Source organism: Lampetra planeri, chromosome 53, assembly GCF_965212315.1.
Source record: "Lampetra planeri chromosome 53, kcLamPlan1.2.h2, whole genome shotgun sequence".
Classification (NCBI taxonomy): Eukaryota; Metazoa; Chordata; class Hyperoartia; order Petromyzontiformes; family Petromyzontidae; genus Lampetra; species Lampetra planeri.
In genome coordinates this window covers 4211583-4234405 of record NC_136159.1, presented here as the reverse complement: position 1 = coordinate 4234405, position 22823 = coordinate 4211583, and the positions used below count along the sequence as shown (strand labels likewise).

The 22823-nt window shown below is 51.3% G+C and overlaps 2 protein-coding genes across 3 annotated transcripts; one reads left to right on the top strand and one right to left on the bottom strand.

Annotated features, from left to right (window-relative positions):
- Nucleotides 1–3582: 3582 nt before the first annotated feature.
- Nucleotides 3583–9995, bottom strand: LOC144734754 (uncharacterized). Of its 2 annotated transcripts, XM_078617110.1 has the most exons (6): nt 9704–9995; nt 8272–8376; nt 8073–8177; nt 7255–7391; nt 6512–6935; nt 3583–5192 (listed from the first exon to the last, which is right to left on the bottom strand). In XM_078617110.1, exons 1-6 carry the CDS (start codon nt 9993–9995, stop codon nt 4675–4677), a joined length of 1581 nt encoding a protein of 526 aa, XP_078473236.1. In that variant the 3' UTR covers nt 3583–4674. The 2 variants fall into 2 exon arrangements, with proteins under 2 accessions (XP_078473236.1, XP_078473237.1); XM_078617111.1 differs by lacking the exon at nt 8073–8177.
- A 1011-nt stretch (nt 9996–11006) lies between these two features.
- LOC144734755 (leucine-rich repeat-containing protein 23-like) lies at nt 11007–22540 on the top strand. Its single transcript, XM_078617112.1, has 10 exons — nt 11007–11257; nt 13405–13549; nt 13926–14038; nt 15407–15515; nt 16582–16732; nt 17254–17390; nt 18327–18463; nt 19312–19388; nt 20140–20315; nt 21947–22540. The coding sequence occupies exons 1-10, from the start codon at nt 11040–11042 to the stop codon at nt 21962–21964; spliced, it is 1281 nt and encodes a 426-aa protein (XP_078473238.1). The 5' UTR covers nt 11007–11039; the 3' UTR covers nt 21965–22540.
- The last annotated feature ends 283 nt before the right edge of the window (nt 22541–22823 follow it).

Sequence of the window (22823 nt, the reverse complement as noted above, 5' to 3'; positions counted from 1 at the left end):
TAAATACAACCAGCATCATCAGGCGACAGCCAGATTCGTGGAGAAATCCTCCTGTTTTGTTCTTAAATAGAGGGATAGATGTGATGTCGTCACTTGTGAGCCCTTCAGGTGCGAAGGCCAGAGGACAATTGGCCGTGTCGGGTGGTGGCGGGTTTGACGACGCATTTATATTTACGCGATCTAACCCCAAAAAAAAACTCATGGATATGTGTGCATTGTTTGCGTGTATGGTATGTTGTGTATAACGTGTCTTGTTTGTGTCTTGTGTTTGTCTCATGCGTGTTATTTATTTGTGTCTGTAATGTGCGTTGTCTATTGTATATGTGTGTGTGCGCATTATTTTGCGTGTGTAGTTTGCGTGTATGTTTTGCGGTTTGTATTGCAGCGTATGCAGCTTATGTGTGTGTGTGCGTGCATTGTACGTGTGTGCATTACGTCTTGCAGTGTGCACTGTAGCATTTGTTGCGAGCGATGTTTGCGTGGCCACGCGAGGTTGTGTCCGCGCCCGGAGCGCGCGTCCCGAAACTGAAACCGCGAAGTGGCTCACTTCCTCTCGCCGCTCTGCTGCTGTTGACGCTACCGCTGATGCTGTTGTTGCTTCTGCTGCTGTTGCCTCTGCTGCTGTTGCTGCTGTTGCTACCTCTGCTGTTGTTGCCGCTCTAAGCTAGTAGCCAGTGGAGTCGTTCACTCGCCATTCCGTGCTCAACATATTGGTCAATGACCACAGCGTGTTGGCCTTAAAACAACATTTTTTTTAAAGTCAAAGAACAGGCGACGATTTGGCAATAGCCTTTATAGAATCAGAATATTTATTTTTATTGGAGGAATCCGATGAGCTATAAAGCTCTTTTTTCGCAGATCTCCAGTGGGGGCAGGTCAGAACGTTACAACAAACAATATAAAACACGATAGGGGAGTAAAGTATAGGATAGATGAACAAATATACACACAAATAAAACTAAACTATTTTTAATCTAACCATGTAAGACCAACTATTCAGAAGCAACCTGGCGATCACAAATTAAAACTCCACAGTGCAAATCGCAGTCTCCAACTCTTACCTTCATGGCCTTTTCTCTATTTGTGCTATGACGAAGGCCCATTACCCGAAACATCGTCTATTATATACATACAATTTCCTCCACGGTGTTATTGATGAATGCGTCGAGTCTGTTGTTGTTCATTGTGTTTGTAAATCCACTGCCAACGCAGCAGCAGCAGCAGGAACTAATTTGTCCAGAACAATGTCTCAGACGTCAAAATATGAACACGTATTCTTGGTTCTTTCGGTAAAGTCACGTAGAAGGGAAATAATAAAATAATAAAAATAAAACAATAACATTCTCACGACGTTTCGATTGCAACACAAGCAATCATCATCAGAAATGTATTGCTGTGGTTTTCACACCTGATGATGATTGCTTGTGTTGTAATCGAAACGTCTTGAGAATGTTATTGTTTCATTTTCATTATTTCCCTTCTACGTGACTTTACCGAAAGAACCAAGAATATGAATCCCTGCACATTCTAGATGTTAAGCTTTCGTGACTGCAAGGATTCATACTCTTAGGTTTTTTCGGTAAAGTCACGTAGATAAAAATAAATAATAAAAATAAGCTTTAAAACGAATATGAACACGTCCACAAGGGTAATGAAAAGATAAAAGCCATCATGTGGATTTATTCAAATATAACGAGCAGGCCCGCACACGTCCTTTGATCGTGACTGTCCCTCCCTCCCTCCCGCCAGTCAGCCAGCCAGCGAGCAAAACTTTTTTCCCCATCGTAGAATTTCAAAGCAACGTGTTTATCCACTGCTGGATGAACAGCCGCGTTGTGCGAGTCGTGGGATGCGAGTGACGTCACCACGCAGTGACGCAGATCACGCGCTGTGACGTCACCAACGCAAAGCACGTGCTGTGACGTCACCAACGCAGAGCACGCGCTGTGACGTCACCAACGCAGAGCACGCGCTACTTGCGAGCACGCCCCCCAGGCAGACAGGAATCCAACCCGTATTATCCAGCCAAGAAACATTTTTTCCCCCTCAATATTATTTAGTAGGGCACGAACGTCTATTGTTTTGCTCTTGGGATGGCATATGAAATGTTTGACAAATACTGAACGTACTCTTTGGTTTTTTCGGCAAAGTCATGTAGGTAAAACAAGCAATAAAATAAAATAAATGAAAACAACTAAATTAAATCACGACGTTTCGGAGGCAACACAAGCTTCCTTCATCAGGTGTAAAAAAAATACTGAACATATGTTATGGGTATGCGGCCACGTGAAGAACGCAGGCGAGAGGCTGCAACAATGTCCGTCATTCCGTCAAAAAACTCTTGGAACGACGGTAAATATAGGCCCCAATGAATCAGACCTCGCATCTCAAGATTTCCAGATTTCCCGAGATTCAAATTTTAAAAACCCAAGTCTCTGATCTCAGTGTGTTTCGGCCGCCACCACTGTGATTTCTCAATGCAGGTCTCCAAAAGGCGTCGAGTACAAGTTTGTAGGAAGCTGACCTTTGCAGCAGTTGTAAGCCGATACAAAAACCGGTTTGTTTTTTTGCTTTTATGAAAAAAAATGCAGCTCGGCATGCTGGTCATTCCAGTCGTTTTCGCCAGTAAGCACAACTCTGCTGAGATGCCCTCAAAGGTGTTTCGCAAATACAGTGAGGGAAAAGAGTATTTGATCCCCTGCTGATTTTGTACATTTGCCCACTGACAAAGAAATGATCGTCTATAATTTTAATGGTAGGTTTATTTGAACAGTGAGAGACAGAATAACAACAAAAAAATCCAGAAAAACGCATGTCAAAAATGTTATAAATTGATTCGCATTTTAATGAGGGGCAAGTGCTGTTCGCGAGCACCTATGAAGGACGGCACGGCACACGAGGGTGGGTGGCTAACACCACACCCGGCCGCCTTTGTCTCCCCCAGTGGCGATGTTTACACACCGCACCAGGTACTAATTTGAGGCTGAGTCGACCTGGGAGGCCCAGGTCCGGTTCAAATAATCGTCACTGGTGTTGGCCACGAGCAGGAATCGAACTCGGGTGGCCAGGTTCATAGCGCAGCGTGCTAACCGCTACACCACCGCTCCTCACAACACCACACACTGAATCACCCACACATTCACTCACACTTCAGTTCACCTCACTTTTCTTTCCGCTTCGCCCACGACTCTCACCCACCGACACTCCCAGCATCGTTCACAGCGCAGCTCAGTGTCCACACACACAACAGCCGTCTGACGGAGGATCCCTAAAAATGGCTCCAGGTGTGGATCTGAATCTGTTCCAATCGCCGCGTGCACTTTGTCCAAGTGGAGAAAGCAGGAATACTGTGCAAAAAATATTTAATTCATGAATTAACGATGCTCCGATTGGATGCCAACAGACATATCTCGAGACACCGTCATTCCTGACAGGGCTAATAACACCGACGACTCTATAAGAATAACAATAACTCTTAAAATTTTGATTTAAAGCTATTGTGAATGCAAGGAATCATATTCTTGGTTCTTTCAGGTAAAGTCACGTAGAAGGGAAACAATAAAATGTATTGTTTTATTTTTTTATTTTATTGTTTCCCTTCTACGTGACTTTACCGAAAGAACAAAGAATAATAACTCTTTACTTTGGGGGGGGGGGTAGTGCTGGCCAATTTGGCGGTCCGTAGAAAAAAAATCATTTTTTGGGCTCCCGTTTCAACGTGTAAACTCTTGAGTGAAATGAAAGAAAAGACAATAGAGAATACTTCGAGATGTAACATGAGAAAAATGTCGATGTACCATAGGGATGTGGCAAGATGAGATGAGAGAGTTGCAGACAAGATAGAGACGAGATCGTAATTGGCTTGATGTTGATTAGCACGTGACATTGATCAGGATTTGAATTCGAGTTGATATTTTTCACTTGGCTTGTTTACGTCTCAAGCCACCACTGTAAAAGCACTGATCGCCAGTGACGCTACAGCAGAGGTGGCGTGGTGGAGAGGTGGCGTGGTGGGTTAGCGCACTGCACTCTGAAACCCGGGCAACATGAGTTCGATTGCCCGCCATGGCTAACATCAGCCGTGGCAGCCCGCAATACACCAAACCGCACTGACCGGCGTGGTGAAGTATGGTCAAGCAACCCACATGACCGACAGTGTGTGGGGAAGGCCTTCACCCATATCGTACGATGTTTGTCATTTGTGCCGTGATCACCCTGGATGTGATCTCGATCAATCTGGAGGTTAACCTGCCAGAGGCAATTCGCACGTCCCGAGACATCTGCAAGTTGCAGGGTGGGCGTCCCGTTCACCGCTGAATCTGGGAACGCGCAAGCGGTTCGGGTAAATTTTACCAAGAGGGGCGGTAGCGCCGTTCTTTTAAGGACATTGTACACTACTCGCCGCAGAGAAGTGTAGGGACGCGACGGCTATTCTACGACAGCTGGTGCAGAACTGCGCCATGCTCTCCCGCATGGCCTTTTCCTTCCGATGGGAAAGGGTTAATACATCGCTTCGATTTAACGTTGAGTTCAAGTCGTACGATCTTTTCAATTCCTCGAGCGAAACAATCGTTTTGTTTTTCTTCTGTTCACTTGCGTTCCTGCGAGCTCATTCGATAACATCAGTTTCCTTCCGTCATTTCGGTGACCCACGTCCACTTTGAGCACGAAACCTCACGCTCGAAACTCTCCACCACCCTTCTTCCATCGCCGCAACAACGGCGCCAGGAGGGAGGGAAGGTTCTTCAGCCGACGGTCGATGCTGCCGAGCATCTTCAACTGCTCCCGCTGGAGCCCCACCTCCTCGTCGCGACGGGCGTTCTCCGCGCGCAGCCAGCGGGCGTTCTGAGAGGCGCGGCGCTCCACCCGCCTCAGCTGCCTCCTCGCCGCGTCCCCGTCGGCCCGCAGCAGCAGCGCCGTCGGCGAGTCCTCCCGCCCGGCGCGCGTCCCACGGCGTCGAGCCACGGCGGTGCCGCGGGGAATTCTGGGAGCCCCCGCCGCGGTGGGGGGAGTCGGTAGCGCGGGCTCCTGCGCGCGTCCCCCAGGCTCCCGTCGCTCGCGGCCTGCGGAGCGGCTGCTGCTGCTGCCGCCGCCGCCGGGAGACGCCGACGCCGCGGGAGGCGTCTGCGCGGAATGGGGCGGCTCCGTCGGTGTGCGCGGCCGGCTGGGATCGAGCTGGGCAGCGGCGGATTCTGTGGCGTAGAAAATAAAATAGAATTCGCAACAGGAAGTTTCTTTAGTAGCAAGCAACGAGTGTCGTTTAACCGTTCGGGCGGCAGCTCGGCGGGAGAGCGAGCGGCTTGCAATTGGAAGGTCGTGAGTTTGAATAAAAGTTAGACATTCGCAGGCAATAAAATGACGACAGCTGTATGGGGAAGTCAACGATGCTTACACTCCAGGATTCATGCAAAATGTCCCACCACTGACACAGGGCTGTAAACGGGGGATGAGAGCCAATCACTCAGTGATTACTTGCTGCCGAAATTACATTTGGCTCAACAGCATTTGAGGATGTATTTTAATGCCGTGAAAAACCTTAGATGTCATTCGCGCTGTCCGACCCGTTAGAGATAAGTTGCGAGTTCATATTGCAGTCACTAGTTGGCTCGGCTGATCCCACTAGGGTCTATAGATGCAAGCGTGGGAAGTCGATATGGATCATGCTGTAGACGTCCTGGAATTATGGAATTTCCACCAATGGCTCGGGACGTCAAGGAGCATAAACCATCACGCAAACTCCGGTCATCCTCGCAGCAGCGGCTTTTGGCTGGCCATCGAACAAAGACACTCACTGCATCGTGCGCTTTCAGATGCGCTTCTACGACCGTCTAGAACGCTCTCCCTTCTGATATTAGGAAGCTACTGGAGCTATGAACTTTTAAATCTAGATTAAAATCGAATTTCTTTAGAACTGCTTTTTGTGTTTAGTTTGTTGTCTTTCCCTCGCACCTCCGATGAGCACGGTTGACTTTGTACGGTGTGAAGGAAGATCAACATACAAAGATACGATCAACAACAGATAATTTGATAATTTGTAGCTCACCTCTGCCTCTATTGCCCATTCTCTTCCTCTTCCCTCCCCTCGCCCATCCATTCCTTCCCGTCCCTCCCCTGACCTTTCGTGACCCCCTAAGTACCCCTCTATCGGGGTCACTCATTCCTCAACCCTTGCACACCCCAGCCATCCAAATCATTCTATTGCCATCGTTTTTAAAACTATGTTGATAAGCGCCTCGAGTGAAAGCGCTCTATGAATATATAAAACAAGGTAAGATGTATCCACATTTTCAACTGCTTCAAGGACTTAGATAAGGCATTGCAGATTTCTTTTTTGGAAGCACCGAGAGCTGCACCAAAATCTACAGGGACGCGGCCGTAATCCAACCGCGACGGCGAGCGCCACGGAGAGGCGACACCTACACCGCCACGAGGGACCCCCCCCCTTCCCCGAGGGACATCCAGCGGTTGTCGGCCGTCGCCGGGGCTCACTCAAGAGTTTGCGGACGCTCACCGTCGGAGGAGCCGGCGGCGTCGGGGCCACACGCGCCGCCCTCCATCCGCTCCAGCCTGTAGGACGCCAGCGCGAGGCGCTCCGCGGACGTCAGCCCCTGCCGCTGGCGCCGTGCCGCGGCGTGCCCGACGGTCGTCCCCGCCCGCGGCTCGTCGCCCGACACCCCGCGGCTCGTCGCCCGGACGCGGAGCGGGCAAACCGGAGGTTTCCCGCACCGCGTTTTCTCGGTCCGCGGGCGTGCTCTCGGCGGGCGGCCGACTTCTTCCCGGGCTGCTGCCCCTCGCCCCGGACGCAAGGCCAGGGGCACGCCCAGCCCGGCGAGGATCCCGCGGTGCCCGGACACCTCGAGCCCGGCCAGGAGACGCAGCTCAGCGGCCGTGAAGCGCTTCTTCCGCCGCGCCCCCCGCAGATTCTTGCGAGGGACCTGTGCCGAGGTATAACCGCGGGAGGTTTAGTTCACCATCCCCTCCTCCCCTCCCCCCCTCCAGCGCGCGTCGACGTGCGGGACACATCGGCAGCGGAGTAACGAACGCGCGAGCGCCACGCAATACAAAACTTAAAAAAACAGTCTAGACAAAATGAACATTCGCCCCCCCCGACATTTCGGAGCGCGTAATAGATTCCTGAAACCGGCTGTCGTTTTAACAACCTCAATAAAAAAAACGCTTCCAGCCTCGGTGCACGAGGCGGATAGAGCGGAAGCCGCAGGGTGGGGGGGGGCAATGGGGATTGCGTGGACGCACGCGTGGGACCGGAGTCGGCACCGCTGGCTTTCCTCCGTCGCTCGTCTCCTCCAGCTCCACCTCCACCTCGGCCCACGCAGGCTTTGTGCCACCGGGCCGCTCAATGCCAGTCTCCACGCCGGCCTGCAGCTCCTCCTCTGCACGAGGGGGACGCAACAGCAGCCACGACAGCAACATCAACATCACCAGCAACGGTGCTAACCCCATCAACAGCAACACCACCACCACCAACAATAATAATGGCTCTGGGTGCCACCTGGGCACCCAACTTGTTGCGAAGTTATCGCGGTTCGGATCCGGCAGGCCGCCCTGGTTGTTACTGCGGTGGTGTATTAATAGGAAAATTAGATGACTGCTTCAACAGTGGCCTGTAAATATCACCCCGGCGTCATTCGAAAAGAGCAAGCCACCGTGTGTCGGTGTCATGGACCACATTTGTCAAATTCGCTAAAAAATTACCCGAAAATTACTCAGAATCTTTATTTATACTGGAGGAATCTGATGAGCTATGAAGTTCTGTTTCACAGATGTCCGGTAGTTGTCCAGTAATGCTTGACTGGGATTACACCTACCAATCATTGCCTTAGACTGGAAGGCTAAAAAGTTCGCTCGCAGGCAAGGTGCCGAGTCACCTTGTGCCGCACAAGGACAGCTGCCCCTGGAGGTGCCATGCTAAATATTTGAGATGAGATGCGACGCTAGTCACTGATCGTGTTTCAAGCGTCGTTAAGTGCCCCCCCTCCCCCCACGGCCTTAAGTGGCACCTCTTTCACAAGCTAATCATTATTACTGTTTACCGCATCGGCAAGAAATCACACCTGCGCAACTTTTTTCGTTTTTCACAACCGCCAGTGTCCACGTGTCACAGTTAACCACATCCCCTTGCAGTCCGCTGAATTGGTCTTCGGATGCTGCAGTTGCACCTGTTCAGACGAAGACCACGCGGTCAAGAGCTGTTATCGCCTTTGGTCGGGAGACATTTTAACCTGCTCAGCAATGCCAGGCAGAGACTCTTACCAGGGCAAGAGGTTTCAATTTTCACAATCGTCCTACTCCTGGGTCGTGTTCCGTCCACTTGACTTTGCAGGACTGTATGCCTGCTGTAAGCCGCAAAATTCATATCTGTAAAGCAAACATTACAGATGTGACTTAACGTCGCATTTCGTAATGAAAACATCATCAGCATCATCATCATCACGATCCATGGGCAGATAGCCCGTAGGTGTGCACATTTTGTCCTTTGTTTCCACTTTCCTCTGTCTTGTATCAATATACTCAAGTAGTGCCACATCTTTCTGGCACCAAAATCTTATGTAAAGCTATTCTCTGTTAGGTCTTCCTCTACGGTTCCTTACATTTTTCCCGAATAACCAATTTAATTTTCCTGTTCTTGCCCATTCTACATACGTGTCCAAATAGTGCGAGTTTCCTTCTCATCACTGCCTGTATCATCAGGTCGTCATCTTCTATCTGCAACCATGTTCTTCTACGTTGGTAACTCTTTGAGTCCGGCTTAGATGCATTATCCTTCTGTATAAATGAATTTCAAGTGCCAGTATCTTATCTCTGTCAGTCTTTTTTTTAATGAAAACATACCAGTTACTAATTATCCAGCACAAGTTAACGTGAATCATACTCCGGCTTTATTATTTCTCCGAGCTAAGCATCCGCAGGGCATGTCCGTCACTTGCGACCGCGCCTGATGCAGTTTCACCAATCTGCCAGGGTGAGGCACCCCCAGCGTAAGTCTCTCTTCCAGAGCGCATTTCATCCAAGTTGGACTTTGACACAACTAAAGACTCTGCCCCTACTGTCATCATAATTTCACCCCAAATTCAACTTGCCAATTCAGAAGGATTTTTTTGACTGGCACGAGGGGAAGGCATAACAAAGGAGATGGGGTTGCTAACCGTCTGTTAACAACCTCGCCTGGTGTACAGGACATCTTGGGTTCGATCCTTGCCCTGACGCCTGTATATTCTGGAGTTTGTTGCGTGGAATTTTCTCCGGGTCCTGTGGTTTTTTCCTCCACATTTAGAAACAGGCATTTACGAGTATTTGACACCTATACATTTCCATATGATAAGCTACTTCATTGAGCTATCAATTATGGCCAGGTCGCTTCTGAAAATGAGCTACATAGCTCAGTGGGCCTTACCTCTTCCACAGTCTCTTACCTCACCCTTCTCACTCCCCTCCACCACACTCTCCACCTCTCCTCTCCCACCACTCTCCTCCAGACTCTCCTACCTCTTCCCTCTCACTTCACTCTACCTTTCTCCACACACTCTCCTACGTCTCTCCCCTCCACGCACTCTCCTACTTCTCCCCTCTCATCTCAACTTCCTCCCCTTCCGCTCCCTCCCCGTGCGGCGGGACGCTCGGCACGGGCGGTGCCCACCGGGCAGCGGAGCGTGGTCGTGCGTGGCACCGAGGCTCCGTGGCTCACCGGCTTCACCGCTCGGCTCGCGCTGCCCGCGACCCGCGCCGTCACCGTCACCGTCGTGGTTCGCTTTCCTAGCGGAGGCCGCATGCCGAGTGGGCCGCGCGCGCTTGTCACTTCCCAGCGCGAGGGACGGGGCCCAGTCCGGATGCGCCACTTCGAACAGCGCCGAAGGCTTGCCTGAACACGAGGGAGGAAAAGCGCAATCGTTATTTGTCGAAAACACTTTCAGCAGCTTGAAAGACATTCTTGTTGTTGTCCACGTAACTAGATGACGGGCTGGGAAAACGCCTATCATCTAAACCTTTGGAAGACGAAGCAATCAACTGGTTCAACCACTCACAACCGAAACTCTCGCGCGGGAAAAACGATGACAAATAGAATGCGTCAACGCTGAGAATTGCCTTCCATAGACACGCAAGCGCAACACTCCAATCGAGGCTAAACCAGCCACGGGAATCAACAACTCGACGACGACAGCCGAGGCAAAACACGCGTGGCCCGTGCGCGTGCCACGTGGTCTAGCCCGTGCTGCCTGTGACGTGCGCGTGCCACGTGGTCTAGCCCGTGCTGCCGGTGACGTGCGCGTGCCACGTGGTCTAGCCCGTGCTGCCGGTGACGTGCGCGTGCCACGTGGTCTTCCCGGGCTGCCTGTGACGTGCGCGTGCCACGTGGTTTAGCCCGTGCTGCCGGTGACGTGCGCGTGTCACGTGCCGTGCACGAAGTGCGCGCCGCACACGCGCGCTCCCCCTCCTGCTCCAGGTCCATCGCTCGGCGCGTTGTCGCCGCCGCCACCCCCGCCGCGTCGCAGACGGCGGAGCCAGGCGGCGCGGCGCTGCACGGACAGCTGCCGCGTCTTGTCGTCGTGGTGGTGGATCACGCACGGGATGCGGAAGAACGAGACGTGCTTGTCTCGCGCCGAGCGGCTCCGGCAGCCGCGCACTGCGCAGTTCACCATGGCGGGGACGCGGGCCGGTGGGGATAAGGTGTTGGGGGGGGGGGTACGTGGGGTGGACACCAGGGGGTAGGGGGTAGACAGGGGGGGGTACGTGGGATGGACACTAGGGGGGGGTGTGTGGACACACGGGATGGAGGTGGACACGCGGGGGGGGGAGGGGCACACGGGATGGAGGTGGACACCAGGGGGTGGGGGGGTACGTGGGGTGGACACCAGGGGGTGGGGGTGTGTGGACACACGGGATGGAGGTGGACACGAGGTGGATACGCGGGATGGAGGTGGACACGAGCGAGCTGTCGTCACGTTGATGTTGGACGGACGGGGGTGGTGGGGGGGGGTGTACACGGGAAGCGGAAGTGACGGCGGTGGGGGGGGGGCTCTGTTATGCCCCGCGCTGAACACGTGACTCCCTGCACCCCGCCCCCCGCCCCTCTCCGCGGAGTCCCCACGACGGGCGCGAGCTCCACGGTGGGCGGGGGGGACCCCGAGAGGCCGCGCCTCATGGGCGGGGGGGGGACATCGCGGTCACGTGACGCGTCACCAGGAAGGGGCGGCCCCGTCTCCATAGCAACGCGACGCGCGGCTCCAAGCGAAACCCCCGAGTAAGAGCGGCGCCCCCCCCCCCCAGTGAGACCCCGAGTGAGAGCCCCCCCCCCCAGTGAGAGCCCCCCCCCCCGTGAGACCCCCAGTGAGAGCCCCCCCCCCAGTGAGACCTCGAGTGAGAGCCCCCCCCAGTGAGACCCCCGAGAGAGAGCCCCCCCAGTGAGAGCACCCCCAGTGAGAGCCCCCCCCCGTGAGACCCCCAGTGAGAGCCCCCCCCCCCCCAGTGAGACCCCGAGTGAGAGTCCCCCCCCCACAGTGAGACCCCCGAGAGAGAGCCCCCCCTCCCCCAGTGAGACCTCCGAGACCCCCCCCCCCCAGTGAGATCCCGAGAGCCCCCCCCCCAGTGAGACCTCTGAGAGCCACCCCCCAGTGAGACCCCGAGTGAGAGCCCCCCCCCCCCGAGTGAGACCTCCGAGTGAGAGCCCCCCCTCCCCCCCAGTGAGACCTCTGAGAGCCACCCCCCAGTGAGACCCCGAGTGAGAGCCCCCCCCCCGAGTGAGACCTCCGAGTGAGAGCCCCCCCTCCCCCCCAGTGAGACCTCTGAGAGCCCCCCCCCCAGTGAGACCCCGAGTGAGAGCCTCCCCCCCCAGTGAGACCTCCGAGTGAGAGCCCCTCCCTCCCCCCCAGTGAGACCTCTGAGAGCCCCCCCCCAGTGAGACCCCGAGTGAGAGCCCCCCCCCCCCCGTGAGACACCCACGCCCGTGCTGTGTTTCTTGTGTTGTACAGGGTGTGTTGTTCAGCGGTGATGTCCGACGTTTCGCTACCTCGTGCTGAGAGCTTCTTCAGAGGGATGTGTGCTGTATTATAAGTCGCGTGTCATCAGCGTGTGTGGCTCAGAGCCACAACCACACCGTGCTGCTGGTGACACGAGGCTAGACCTCGATGTGACAGGGTTCCATTCCCTTACCCCCCTCTCCCTGCCGCTCTCTCTAATTCTCTCAACCACGTGACTTTTTTCGATTTAAAGCTTTCGTGACTGCAGGGATTCATCTTCTTGGTTCTTTCGGTAAAGCCACGTAGAATGGAAATAATAAAATAATAAAAATAAAAACATAATAAAATAATTCTCACGACGTTTGCGTTGTGGCCGAAACGTCGTGAGAATGATTTTATGTTTTATTTTATTATTTCAATTCTACGTGACTTTACCGAAAGAACCAAGAAGACACGTGACTTTTTTTGTATTGTGCGCGGTGCTTTTAGCGCCACAGCGCGTCGATTTGTAGCGTTTATTTTCATTTGTTTGCTGGTGACTGTGTATTTCATATTGAAATCGCCTCCAGTGCAATTGCTGCTGGCGGCAATAAAAGTTGTTTAAAAGTCAAAAGTCTCTAATTCTCTCCCTACAAACCTAGCACCAGAGCCGTCACCCCCCCCCCTGCGCCTAACCCATGACGTCCTCTCTACTCAGTCACATTCACTTTAAGATGTTTTTTTGTTCATGTTTTAGTTTTTTGTTTGTTGCGGTTGTACCCGATTCAAGAGCCGAATGGCTCACAGGGCTATACCTAATAATAAATGAACTTGAACCCCTTACACTAACCTTCATTCTAAACCCCGCGTTCCCATCAAATCCGCTGCTGCCATTCACCCATCACGTGGCCTCCACCTTGCCCTGATGCACCCAACGTGAGCTGCGGCACGAGTTTGACAGAGGCCGAGTGGGAGGCCACAGCGTGGGCACAATGGGGCATCTAAACCTGTGGATGAATCCCAGGCAGACACGAGTCACTTGTGTGGGTGTTTCCCCCCATGGCTCTCGACAAGTGAAATGCAGCAGCAGTAGCTTTCGACGTTTCAAGCGTCAGTTTCCAACAACGGTTGTGTTTTTACGATACACAGATTTACACTGATATATATATTTTTTCAGCATGCAGGTATAGCAACCCAAGCCCGCTTGTGCTGTAAAACAAAACCTCGTTGAACGTGAACCTTCTGCGCATTTAAATTTCGATTTAAAGCTTTCGTGACTGCAGGGATTCATCTACGTGACTTTACCGAAAGAACCAAGAAGATGAATTTCTGCGCATTTGTCGAGCGTGCACTCCACGTTCCTGCACCCATCGGCGTGTCTTGGCTCGAGACAGCAGCAACAGCAGCAGCGAAGCTGTTGGCTCTTCGTGACGACGGTCTGCCGTCTTCCCAGGATGTCCGACTCCGACGCGGAGAGAGAGGAAGACGGAGATGAGGACGTGGTCGGAGAGGAGGAGGATTTGGTGAGCGAAGAAGGCAAGGAGGGGGAGCAAGGGGATGAGGAGGAGCACAAAGACGAAGATGTGGAGCCAGCGGAGGTAACGTCACGTGGGAGACGATGTCGCGAGTTTCGCAGGAGCCTCCAAACTGTCGCTCTCAACTCGACTGTTTTTTTGTTGTTGAAATTATTTTTTAAATACGTGGTGTTCATACTCCCTCCTACAGCTCGGTGCACACACGACAAGGTTCTAATTTTGTTTAGTCGGATGCGCGCAGTTTGGAGTGAAAGCGAGTTAAGATATTCATTTATTTAATTCGCAAGCGTTGGCTGTCGTGTGCTGTGCCATAGCTCAAATCTCAATGAGTCGGTGTATTTCACCAGGTCACAACTTGAGCCTGCATGGGCCCTTGTACACACCGTTCGCACGTGCTCACCTCCACACGTCTTAGAACATAAATTTTCCACTCCCCCAGGTTGTTCCCGATAACCGATTGGCACTTTCGGACATGCAAGAGTGCATCTCGCTCCTCTGCAAGACCGGCGATGGATTGGCGCTCGCGTACGTGCGTCTGCTTGCCACAGCACGGTAAGGCCTGCGCTCCTGCACAGATAGAATTACGGGTGCACAGACACAGGAAAACAACTTCCAGTCGCCACAACTAACAGATTGAGATGTAACGCTGTGCCCCCCCTCCCCCCCCTAGCTATAGCAATTTCTAAATTCGTGGCGGTGTGGCACACGCTTGTAATCGAGCACTGTGGAGGTTTAAGTTTTTTCAGTTTAATTTATTAGGTATAACCCTGTGAGCCATGAGGCTCTTGACTCGGGTGCAACCGCAACAAACAAAAACATGAACAAGAAACATCTTCAAGTGACTACACGCAACACAAAAATCCAGGAAAAAACAGCAAAGTCTTCCAGAAAAAAACACCGTATTTCAACGCTGTGTGCAAAAATCCCAGTGGGATGCAAGTCAAACAGTAACAACCATAAGACAATGTAGATTAAAGTTATCAGGCTAACTCTGTACTACAACAAACGAATATGGCTAAACCTAAACGTTTTCAAAATCACCAAAATAAAGCTATTAAAACAATGTAACAGTGATCATAGGAACTGTGATTCAAATTTAACAATAAACGATATGCATAACATGTATGACCAAACTTTGCAGCCATAGCTGGCTGCATGAGTCACTCCATAACAGCAGGAGCATCAGTAGCGGTATCAACATTTTTCAATACAGGTAGCGAGGGTTGGTGGGTCGCGCACATCTTGTGAAACGCCCTTCCCGTGGGGGTCGGGGAGGTGCCATACACTGGCTCGCCAGGAGGAGGCGTTTAAAGTATTTGACTGCTGCTATAAATGCCCACGTGTTATGAGCCAATTCGTTGAGCTATCATTTGTGATAGCCAGGTTCGCTTCTGATAAAGAGCTATATCGCTCAGTGGGCCTTACCTTGTAAAAATAAAAGGCGGTACAGCAGAAATGTTGACTCCACCTGTTCCGCTGATTCATCACATGCGTGCGTTTTCTCCGGGTGCTCCGGTTTCCTCACACATGTAAACACTTATTAATTGGTAATAAAATATCTGAATATCTAGGGGTCCACAGAGCTTGGTCAATAGTTGGCACCGTCTCGCCTTTCCCGCTCGACTGTAGTTCCTCGCACCTCCAAGGCATTCTCCCCCTCGAGTGTGAGCTAACACTGTGCACATTATGAGTTGAAATTACTATTTTTGAGTCCCGTAGACACGACGAATTACTAGGGCGTAGTCCTAACTCTGATTCTGTCAGCTTTGTTTGATGTTTTCTGTGCCAGTGTATGTATGTTGAACGTCTTTCACACTGTGTGTAGCGAACGGTGCTGGAGTGGTGGGGGAAGGACAACAAACTAAACACAAAAATCAGCTCAATCACAATTAATCAACCTTTGTCTTTCTCTGCCGGCAGGTCCCTGACGAACATCTCAATTCTCAGCGGATATCCGCACCTAAGATATATCGACGTTTCCTCCAACAGAATTGCTGATCTGTCTCCACTGTCAAACCTGTCTTACCTTGTGAGTACAACCGCAGTATTCTAAGTTATTGTTCTAAAATTATGAATTGAGATTGCTGCTCTAATGTTCATATGCATGCAGTTCGTTGCATTTACTCACAACTATCCTTGCAGACAAATTTTCGCCATACCCTCAGTGAACTTGTGTGTTTGAGAAGAGCTTTGACAGTGTGGAGAGTTTCTTTGTTGTTGATCATAAGCAATGCTGTTGATAACTTTTTGTGTCTCTGTAATGACTGAAACACAGTTACAAGCTGTGATACACTTGCACATCAACGTGGGTTTTCCAGAAGGGGAAAACGGTTCGAGTCCGCCAACACTGCCCCACACTTCTATCAGAATGTGGACATGCATTTGAATTTGGGCGCCACGGTGGCGAGATTTTACCTACCTCGCCTGGTATACAGGGTGTTGTGGGTTCGATCCCGAACCTGACGCCTGTATAATTTGAGTTTGCATGTTCTCCTCGTGGTCGTGTGGATTTTTCTCCGGGTCCTCTGGTAATTCCCTGCACATTTAGCATCAACACGCTTTTAGAGTATTTGGCTGATATCCATTTCCACGTGATGAGCCACCTCGTTGAGCTATCATTTGTGGCCAGGTCGTTTCTGAACCTTATTTGGTAAAATAAAAATATATAATCTTCTAGGTTCTTTCGGTAAAGTCACGTAGAATGGAAATAATAAAAATAAAATATTATAAAATAATTCTCACGACGTTTCGGCCACAACGCAAGCAGCCGTCCTCAGGTGGAGAACAGGTCTGTCGAGGAGACAGAGTCTCCACCTGAGGACGGCTGCTTGCATTGTGGCCGAAACGTCGTGATAATTATTTTACTATATGTTATTTTTATTATTTTATTATTTCCATTCTACGTGACTTTACCGAAAGAACCAAGAAGATGAATCCCTGCAGTCACGAAAGCTTTAAATCGAAAAATATATAAATATCAGCATTGGAGAGAAAGAGAGTGTGAGAGATGCAACGCTGCAACAAATCATCCGGGACACGGCGCGCTTACTGCCGCGCGACGTTTGTCCTTGCACGTCGTGCTCCGTCGAACACAGGTGTCGCTGAAAGCCGACGGCAACGTCGTGGAGACGACGGAGCACCCTGCGCCGCTGGGTCACCTGCAGGTGCTGAGCCTGGCCCACAACCGCGTGGCGAGCGCGGGCACGGGGCTGCAGCACGCGCAGCTCCAGACCCTCAACCTCACCGGTGCGTCCCACCCGCGTCTCCTCACGTCTTCTCCTCCCACCCCCCCCCCCCCCCACTGTTTGCCCTGGTGACAGAGGTCGTCTCCAGCGTACACGGCGAATCGGGGCGATCGCCCCGGGGACCCAGCACTTTTGGGGAGCCCCCGCTCTTCGAGATCACGATGTCAGATGCAATACTTGCGGTTTAGTTTGAAAGCGTCGGGGGGCGGGGGGGGGGCCCGCACGGTGGGGTTTGCCCCGGGCCTCGCACCCCCCTTCCCCCCCCCATGGACCTCGCTTTCCTAGGCAAGGCCAGTGAAGATTATCTGAACCAGTCCTAGGCCTCACCTAGGTCGACTCAGCCTCAAATTAGTACCTGGCGTGGTGCGTAAACATCGCCACTGGGGACACAAAGGCGGTGTGATGCTGGCCACCCACACCCTCGTGCATCGTGCCTGGCCGTCGGAGGTGCTTGCTAACAGCACTGGCCCCAACGGTCTGTTAAGGCTATAGGGGGGATCTTTGTCAAATTTGTGTTGCTAGGTAACGCGCTGGTGCGGGTGGAAGGCTTGGGGAGAGCGTGTCGCCTGGTTTGGCTGCACACGCTCGAGCTCCGTGGCAACAAGCTCTCCTCCACTGCTGGGCTGGAGCAGCTCACCAGCCTTCAGCAGCTTTACATGGTACGTATACGCACACACGCACACACCCGCGCACCCACGCACACACACAAACACGCGCACGTACGCACACCGCATCGCGCATACACACACACCGGGGAATCATGCACACATGGGCCCAACACAATGTACACTTATAAAGAGTGCCTACATAAATTTCGATTTAAAGCTTTCGTGACTGCAGGGATTCATCTTCTTGGTTCTTTCGGTAAAGTCACGTAGAAGGGAAGTAATAAAATAATAAAACATAATAAAATAATTCTCACGATGTTTCGGCCACAACGCAAGCAGCCGTCCTCAGGTGAAGAAACAGGTCTGTCGAGAAGACAGCGTCATTCAGACCTGTTTCTTCACCTGAGGACGGCTGCTTGCGTTGTGGCCGAAACGTCGTGAGAATTATTTTATTATGTTTTATTTTTATTACTTTATTACTTCCCTTCTACGTGACTTTACCGAAAGAACCAAGAAGATGAGTGCCTACATAGTTTGTCCTTCCCGCGCGCCTCCGGTTGGCTGCGTACGGTGCGAAATAAGTTCAACATACATACGTGAACACAGTGCGGCATTCAGCCCAATCGCACGATGACTTCACAAAAAGAAACTCATCAAGTGCTTTTCATTTTAGTTTTCTCAGGTCTACCCTACCCACCGTCTGGGAGGATATATTTACACCGTGCATTCCAAGAAGTGGGCATTTCACACATTTCTCCCCACCAGGCGCACAGGCTTACCACCCAGCACACATTTCGTGCTCGACAAATGTGTCCGTGTAAGGGTGTGCGGGGTTCATGGTCTCTACCCGGGTTGTCTACGTGCGGCGCGGTTGGCTAACGTACGGTGAGGGAAAGAATTTCAACGTACGTACACGCATACGCCGATGAAGGGCCCATTGAGATTTGCGGTGCGTTCTGTGTGCCTGGGGTGGGGGGGTGTGTGCAGGCCGCTAATCAAATAACTTGGCTCGAAGGACTCTCCTCGCTGCACAAGTTGACCACGCTGCACCTCCGGGACAACCGCGTCAGCTCGCTCGGCGGTTTCAGCAGCAGCATGGCTGCGCTGCAGTACCTCAACCTGCGGTGCGTGCGGATTGTAGTGGGCGGGGAGCGGCACGCTGGCGGTTAGCGCACTGCGCTACGAACCCGGCGACCCGAGTTCGATTCCCGCTCACGGACCAAACACCAGTGACGAATATCTGTGCCGGTCCTGGGCCTCCTGTAGGTCGACTCAGCCTTAAATTAGTACCTGGTGCGGTGTGCAAACATCGCCACTGGGGAGACAAAGGCTGCCAGGGATGGTGCTGGTCACCCACCCCCTTGTGTGCCGTGCCGGCTTAAGTAGATACTCGCTAACTGCACTTGCCCCAACGGTCTGTTAAGGCGATGTCATGATTCATTCGCAGCAGCTTTTGGCTGGCCATCAAACAAAGACGGTCACTGCATCACGCGCTTTCAGATGCGCTTCTGCGGCCATCTGGAACGCTCTTCCTTCCGATATTAGGAAGCCACTGGTGCTATGCACTTTTGAATCTTGATTGAAAACGAATTTCTTTAGAACTGATTTTTGTGTTTAGTTTGTTGTCCTTCCCCTGCATGTCCGATTAGTAGAATTGGCTATGTATGGTGTGAAACAAGTTCAACATATGTACATACATAACATGCCTCCCCCCGACCCACCCTGCTATTCAAGGAATAGTCACCGTTGGGAGTCGCGATTCCATTCCAAGATCGCTTTGAAGTTTTTTTTCCCTGTCTCATTTGTTCTCTCAGTCTGGTTCGCCCCCGTGGCTTAAAGAAATCCCGCTTGCCCTATATAATTAGCGGAATTATAGATGATGCGTTATCGCGCAATCGCTCGCAATTCGATACGTAGAAACGATGCCGCAAGAAACTCGGTGGCAATTGGCGGTTTGTGGTCGTCTGCGCAGGGGCAACAAAGTGGAGGACGTGAAAGAAGTGCTGAACCTGCGATGCCTGCCTCTGCTGAGGGTGCTCGTTTTGTCCGGTAAAAATCAAGAGCCCTCGTACGCAACGAACACACGTGTACACCGACTCGCGCATGTGCTTACACGCGCACACATTCCTGTGCGTTGCCTGGGACGAAGGGTTGCTCATGCCGATATCGAGCAACAACTATTTTTTCATATTAAACTAAACTATTAAACTAAACTCTTCTTTTTTTGATTTAAAGCTTTCATGACTGCAGGGATTCATATTCTTGGTTCTTTCGGTAAAGTCACGTAGAAGGGAAATAATAAAATAATATTAATATTACCGAAAGAACCAATAATATAAACTCTTCTTATTTTTTTTTCAGAAGCGACTTGGCCACAAATGACAGCTCAACGAGAAGTGGCGTATCACGTAGACATTTAGAGCAGCAGCCAAATACTCTAAACGCACGTTCATTCTAAATGTGGAGGGGAAAACCCGTGGTGGCGTGGACTTTTCTCCGGGTCCTCTGTTTTTTTTCCTCCACATTTAGAATCAGCGTGCGTTTCGAGTATTTGGCTGCTGTAAATGTCCACGTGATGATAAGCCACTTCGTTGAGCTATCATTTGTGGCCAGGTCGCTTCTGAAAAAAGAGCTATGCATCTTAATGGTCCTTACCTGGTAAAATAAAAAAAATAGTTTCATAGTTTAAATCTTCATTGTCAACCCTTGATCACCTGCACCTACATCCGCAAACCACTGTCGCCCAGTCGACCGCGCGGCCACCGTACCACTCTCGCGGCGGCGTTCCTATCTCGTGCAGAAAATCGATGCTCCGATGGATTCGGTAACGGCGAGGGGGAGGAGGAGGCAGCGGCAGAGGAGGAGGACGATGAGGCCGGCGGAATGTACCGCGCGTTCGTGCTGGCCACACTGCCCCGCTTGCAGCGGCTGGACAAGCAGCTCATCACCGCAGAGGAGAGGGCAAGCGCCGCACAGGTACGGCGCACGGTGGGCAGCGCGGAGGAGATTTTGGGGTCGCCGCGAAGGATGGCAGATGACGCGGGTCGCACCGACCAACTCGTGAGCAGCGGAGTTGGAGTTTGAGTTGTGGTTGATTACTGACGAAGATGATGATGATGATGGTCCCGTGTAGCCGGTCGGCCGGCTGTTTTACACGGGAGGAGATCCGTGGTGCCGCGTGAGCCGCAGCAGCAGCAGCAACAAAAGACAAAAACGTCGATAGTGCACAGAAGGGGCACAGGGTCCTAAATGAATATTTTTCACGAATTCAAAAATGTAATAGCTCTGTAGAGTATGAGAGAACGGTTGCCTCAAATCGTCGCTGCTTCTTCCACATTTAATGAGATAAAGCGTTTTTATTCTCGCTCAAATAATGTAGCAAATTATATTTTGGCTTGCAGTGCCTTTTTATTACAAATCTCGTCAAATTTAGTTCAACACTTAGGCTAGTAAAAGTTTAAAGAATGAGGGGAACAAAACCCTCGTTAAAACGTGTAACCGGGATTGACACCTGTCCAGGTTTGACCCGGCAGAGTCCAGGAATTGGCCATTACGTTTGGGACGCAATAGGAAATCATGGTCCCTTGTGTTGCCTCCGATGTCTGGAGTAACAGCACCTCACCGAACCCAGCCTCAGTCGTCACGACTTACACTCAGTGTCGGATTATCCAAGTAGCAAAAGTAGCTACATTAGCTACGGGCCCCGCACTTTCAGGGGCCCCGCGCTAAATGCTTTCAAGCTATCAATTCCGGTTCAGTGATTCTGCACTTGCTCTATTACTATAGTCCTATAATGCCTTCAACTTTTATGAACAACTGGGTGTTTAAGGTTAGCGATTTGTCGTATTATCTGGCTGCATAGCAAATGAAAAAATACAATTACTTTACTGTGCAAGTAAAAAAAAAAGTTTTTAATATTTACGTGTTTTATTTGGAGCCCCTTTATAACATATGCTACAGGCCCCGCACTAGCTTAATCCGACACTACTTACACTCGACAGTCGACTGCGACGATGCGCGCGTGAGTACGGCAACTCCAAGTGCGCAGGGGACGTGAGTGCATCTGTTAAATCCTCTGCGAGTGAAGAGGACACAGACCGACACCTCTGGGCGTGCACTCGGCGCACTCCCTTCAAAGTACTCGCCGGGTGACTCGACTACATGCCCCGCGGAGATTGCAATTCTTGGGAGTCAATGACTACTCACAGTAGAACATGAGTGCCTCTTTCCATTGTCAAATGATCATGGTGTATGCAGAGCGAACGGGGTTATTTATTTAATTTATTTTCTCTTTGATGATCATTTTCATGTTACGTGTATTTTTTTGTCTCTCGTTATTTATGTATTTCGTTTTTTTGTTTTGATTTGCTAAGTGGGGGGTTTTCTTTTTGCACCATCTGTCTTAAGGACCGGCTAATTGATGTTGCCACATTGTGGGATGCAATTGAATGAATGACGCTCTATAAAATGCAATTATTTTTTATAATTTCAGCACAGTTAATCTACCATACCGGTGGGCAGCTGTGCCTTTTGTGTGATTCTCCTTTGATGACCCCCCCCCTCTTCACGCGTCATGCCCCCCCCCGTTTTTTTCTCTTTATTTACAGGAAGGAGTCGATGCCTGACCAAAGGATGTAAGCAGTTGCCGGCCGTTCGCATTCACATTTACTCTCAATTGAGTGAATACACCCGGCGGCAATCATCGCTCCCCCTGCTAGCAGGCTAATGCCTCTGGTGTCATTCTTGCAAACGAAACTCGTCCTGGTCTCTTGAGTTGTTACCTGATTAAACAAACTCACCTACATCTGGAGATAAAACTAATTTCTTGAGAAATTTCTTGAGAAATTAGTTAGTTGCCTTTCCCCCACACCTCCGATTAGCACGGTTGGCTACGTACGGCGCGAAATGAGTTCAACACGCGTACATACGTACCTGGTTAAACTCAATAAAGTTGACACTTGAAATATATGGGGTACAGTTTAAACTCCGCTGAATGCACACACAACTTGGAGGATGCTGCGCTGTGCAACTGGCTGCTGGGGACGGTGGTGGTGGTTGTCTCCCAATGGATTGAAATGCACGCGGGGGTTCCAAAGATTGGCGCGAAGTTGTGATGGCTTTATATATGTTGTGCTCACAACAGGTACCAAACGAACGAATGTGCCGGAGTTGGTTTTGAATAAAAGGCAGGGGAAAACGTTTACCTTATTGTTGGTATTAATTCGGTGCTCCACACGGCGGCGTTGTTGGAACTCTCTCGCGTTTTTTTCCCCGATGCGTCCTCAGATCGCGCCGCATGTTGCTCGGCCTACGATGTCCGACGTTTCGCGCCACGTGGCGTCGCGAGCTTCCTCGGCAACGTATATGCCGTTCCTGATTCGTCGATTGATGACAGGAGCGCAGGGATCGTTGTAAGCGGGATGTTGCTGCACCAGCCCGGAGCTTGTTATGTGCGAGTGTTTTGTTAGAGTGGCCTTGCATCAC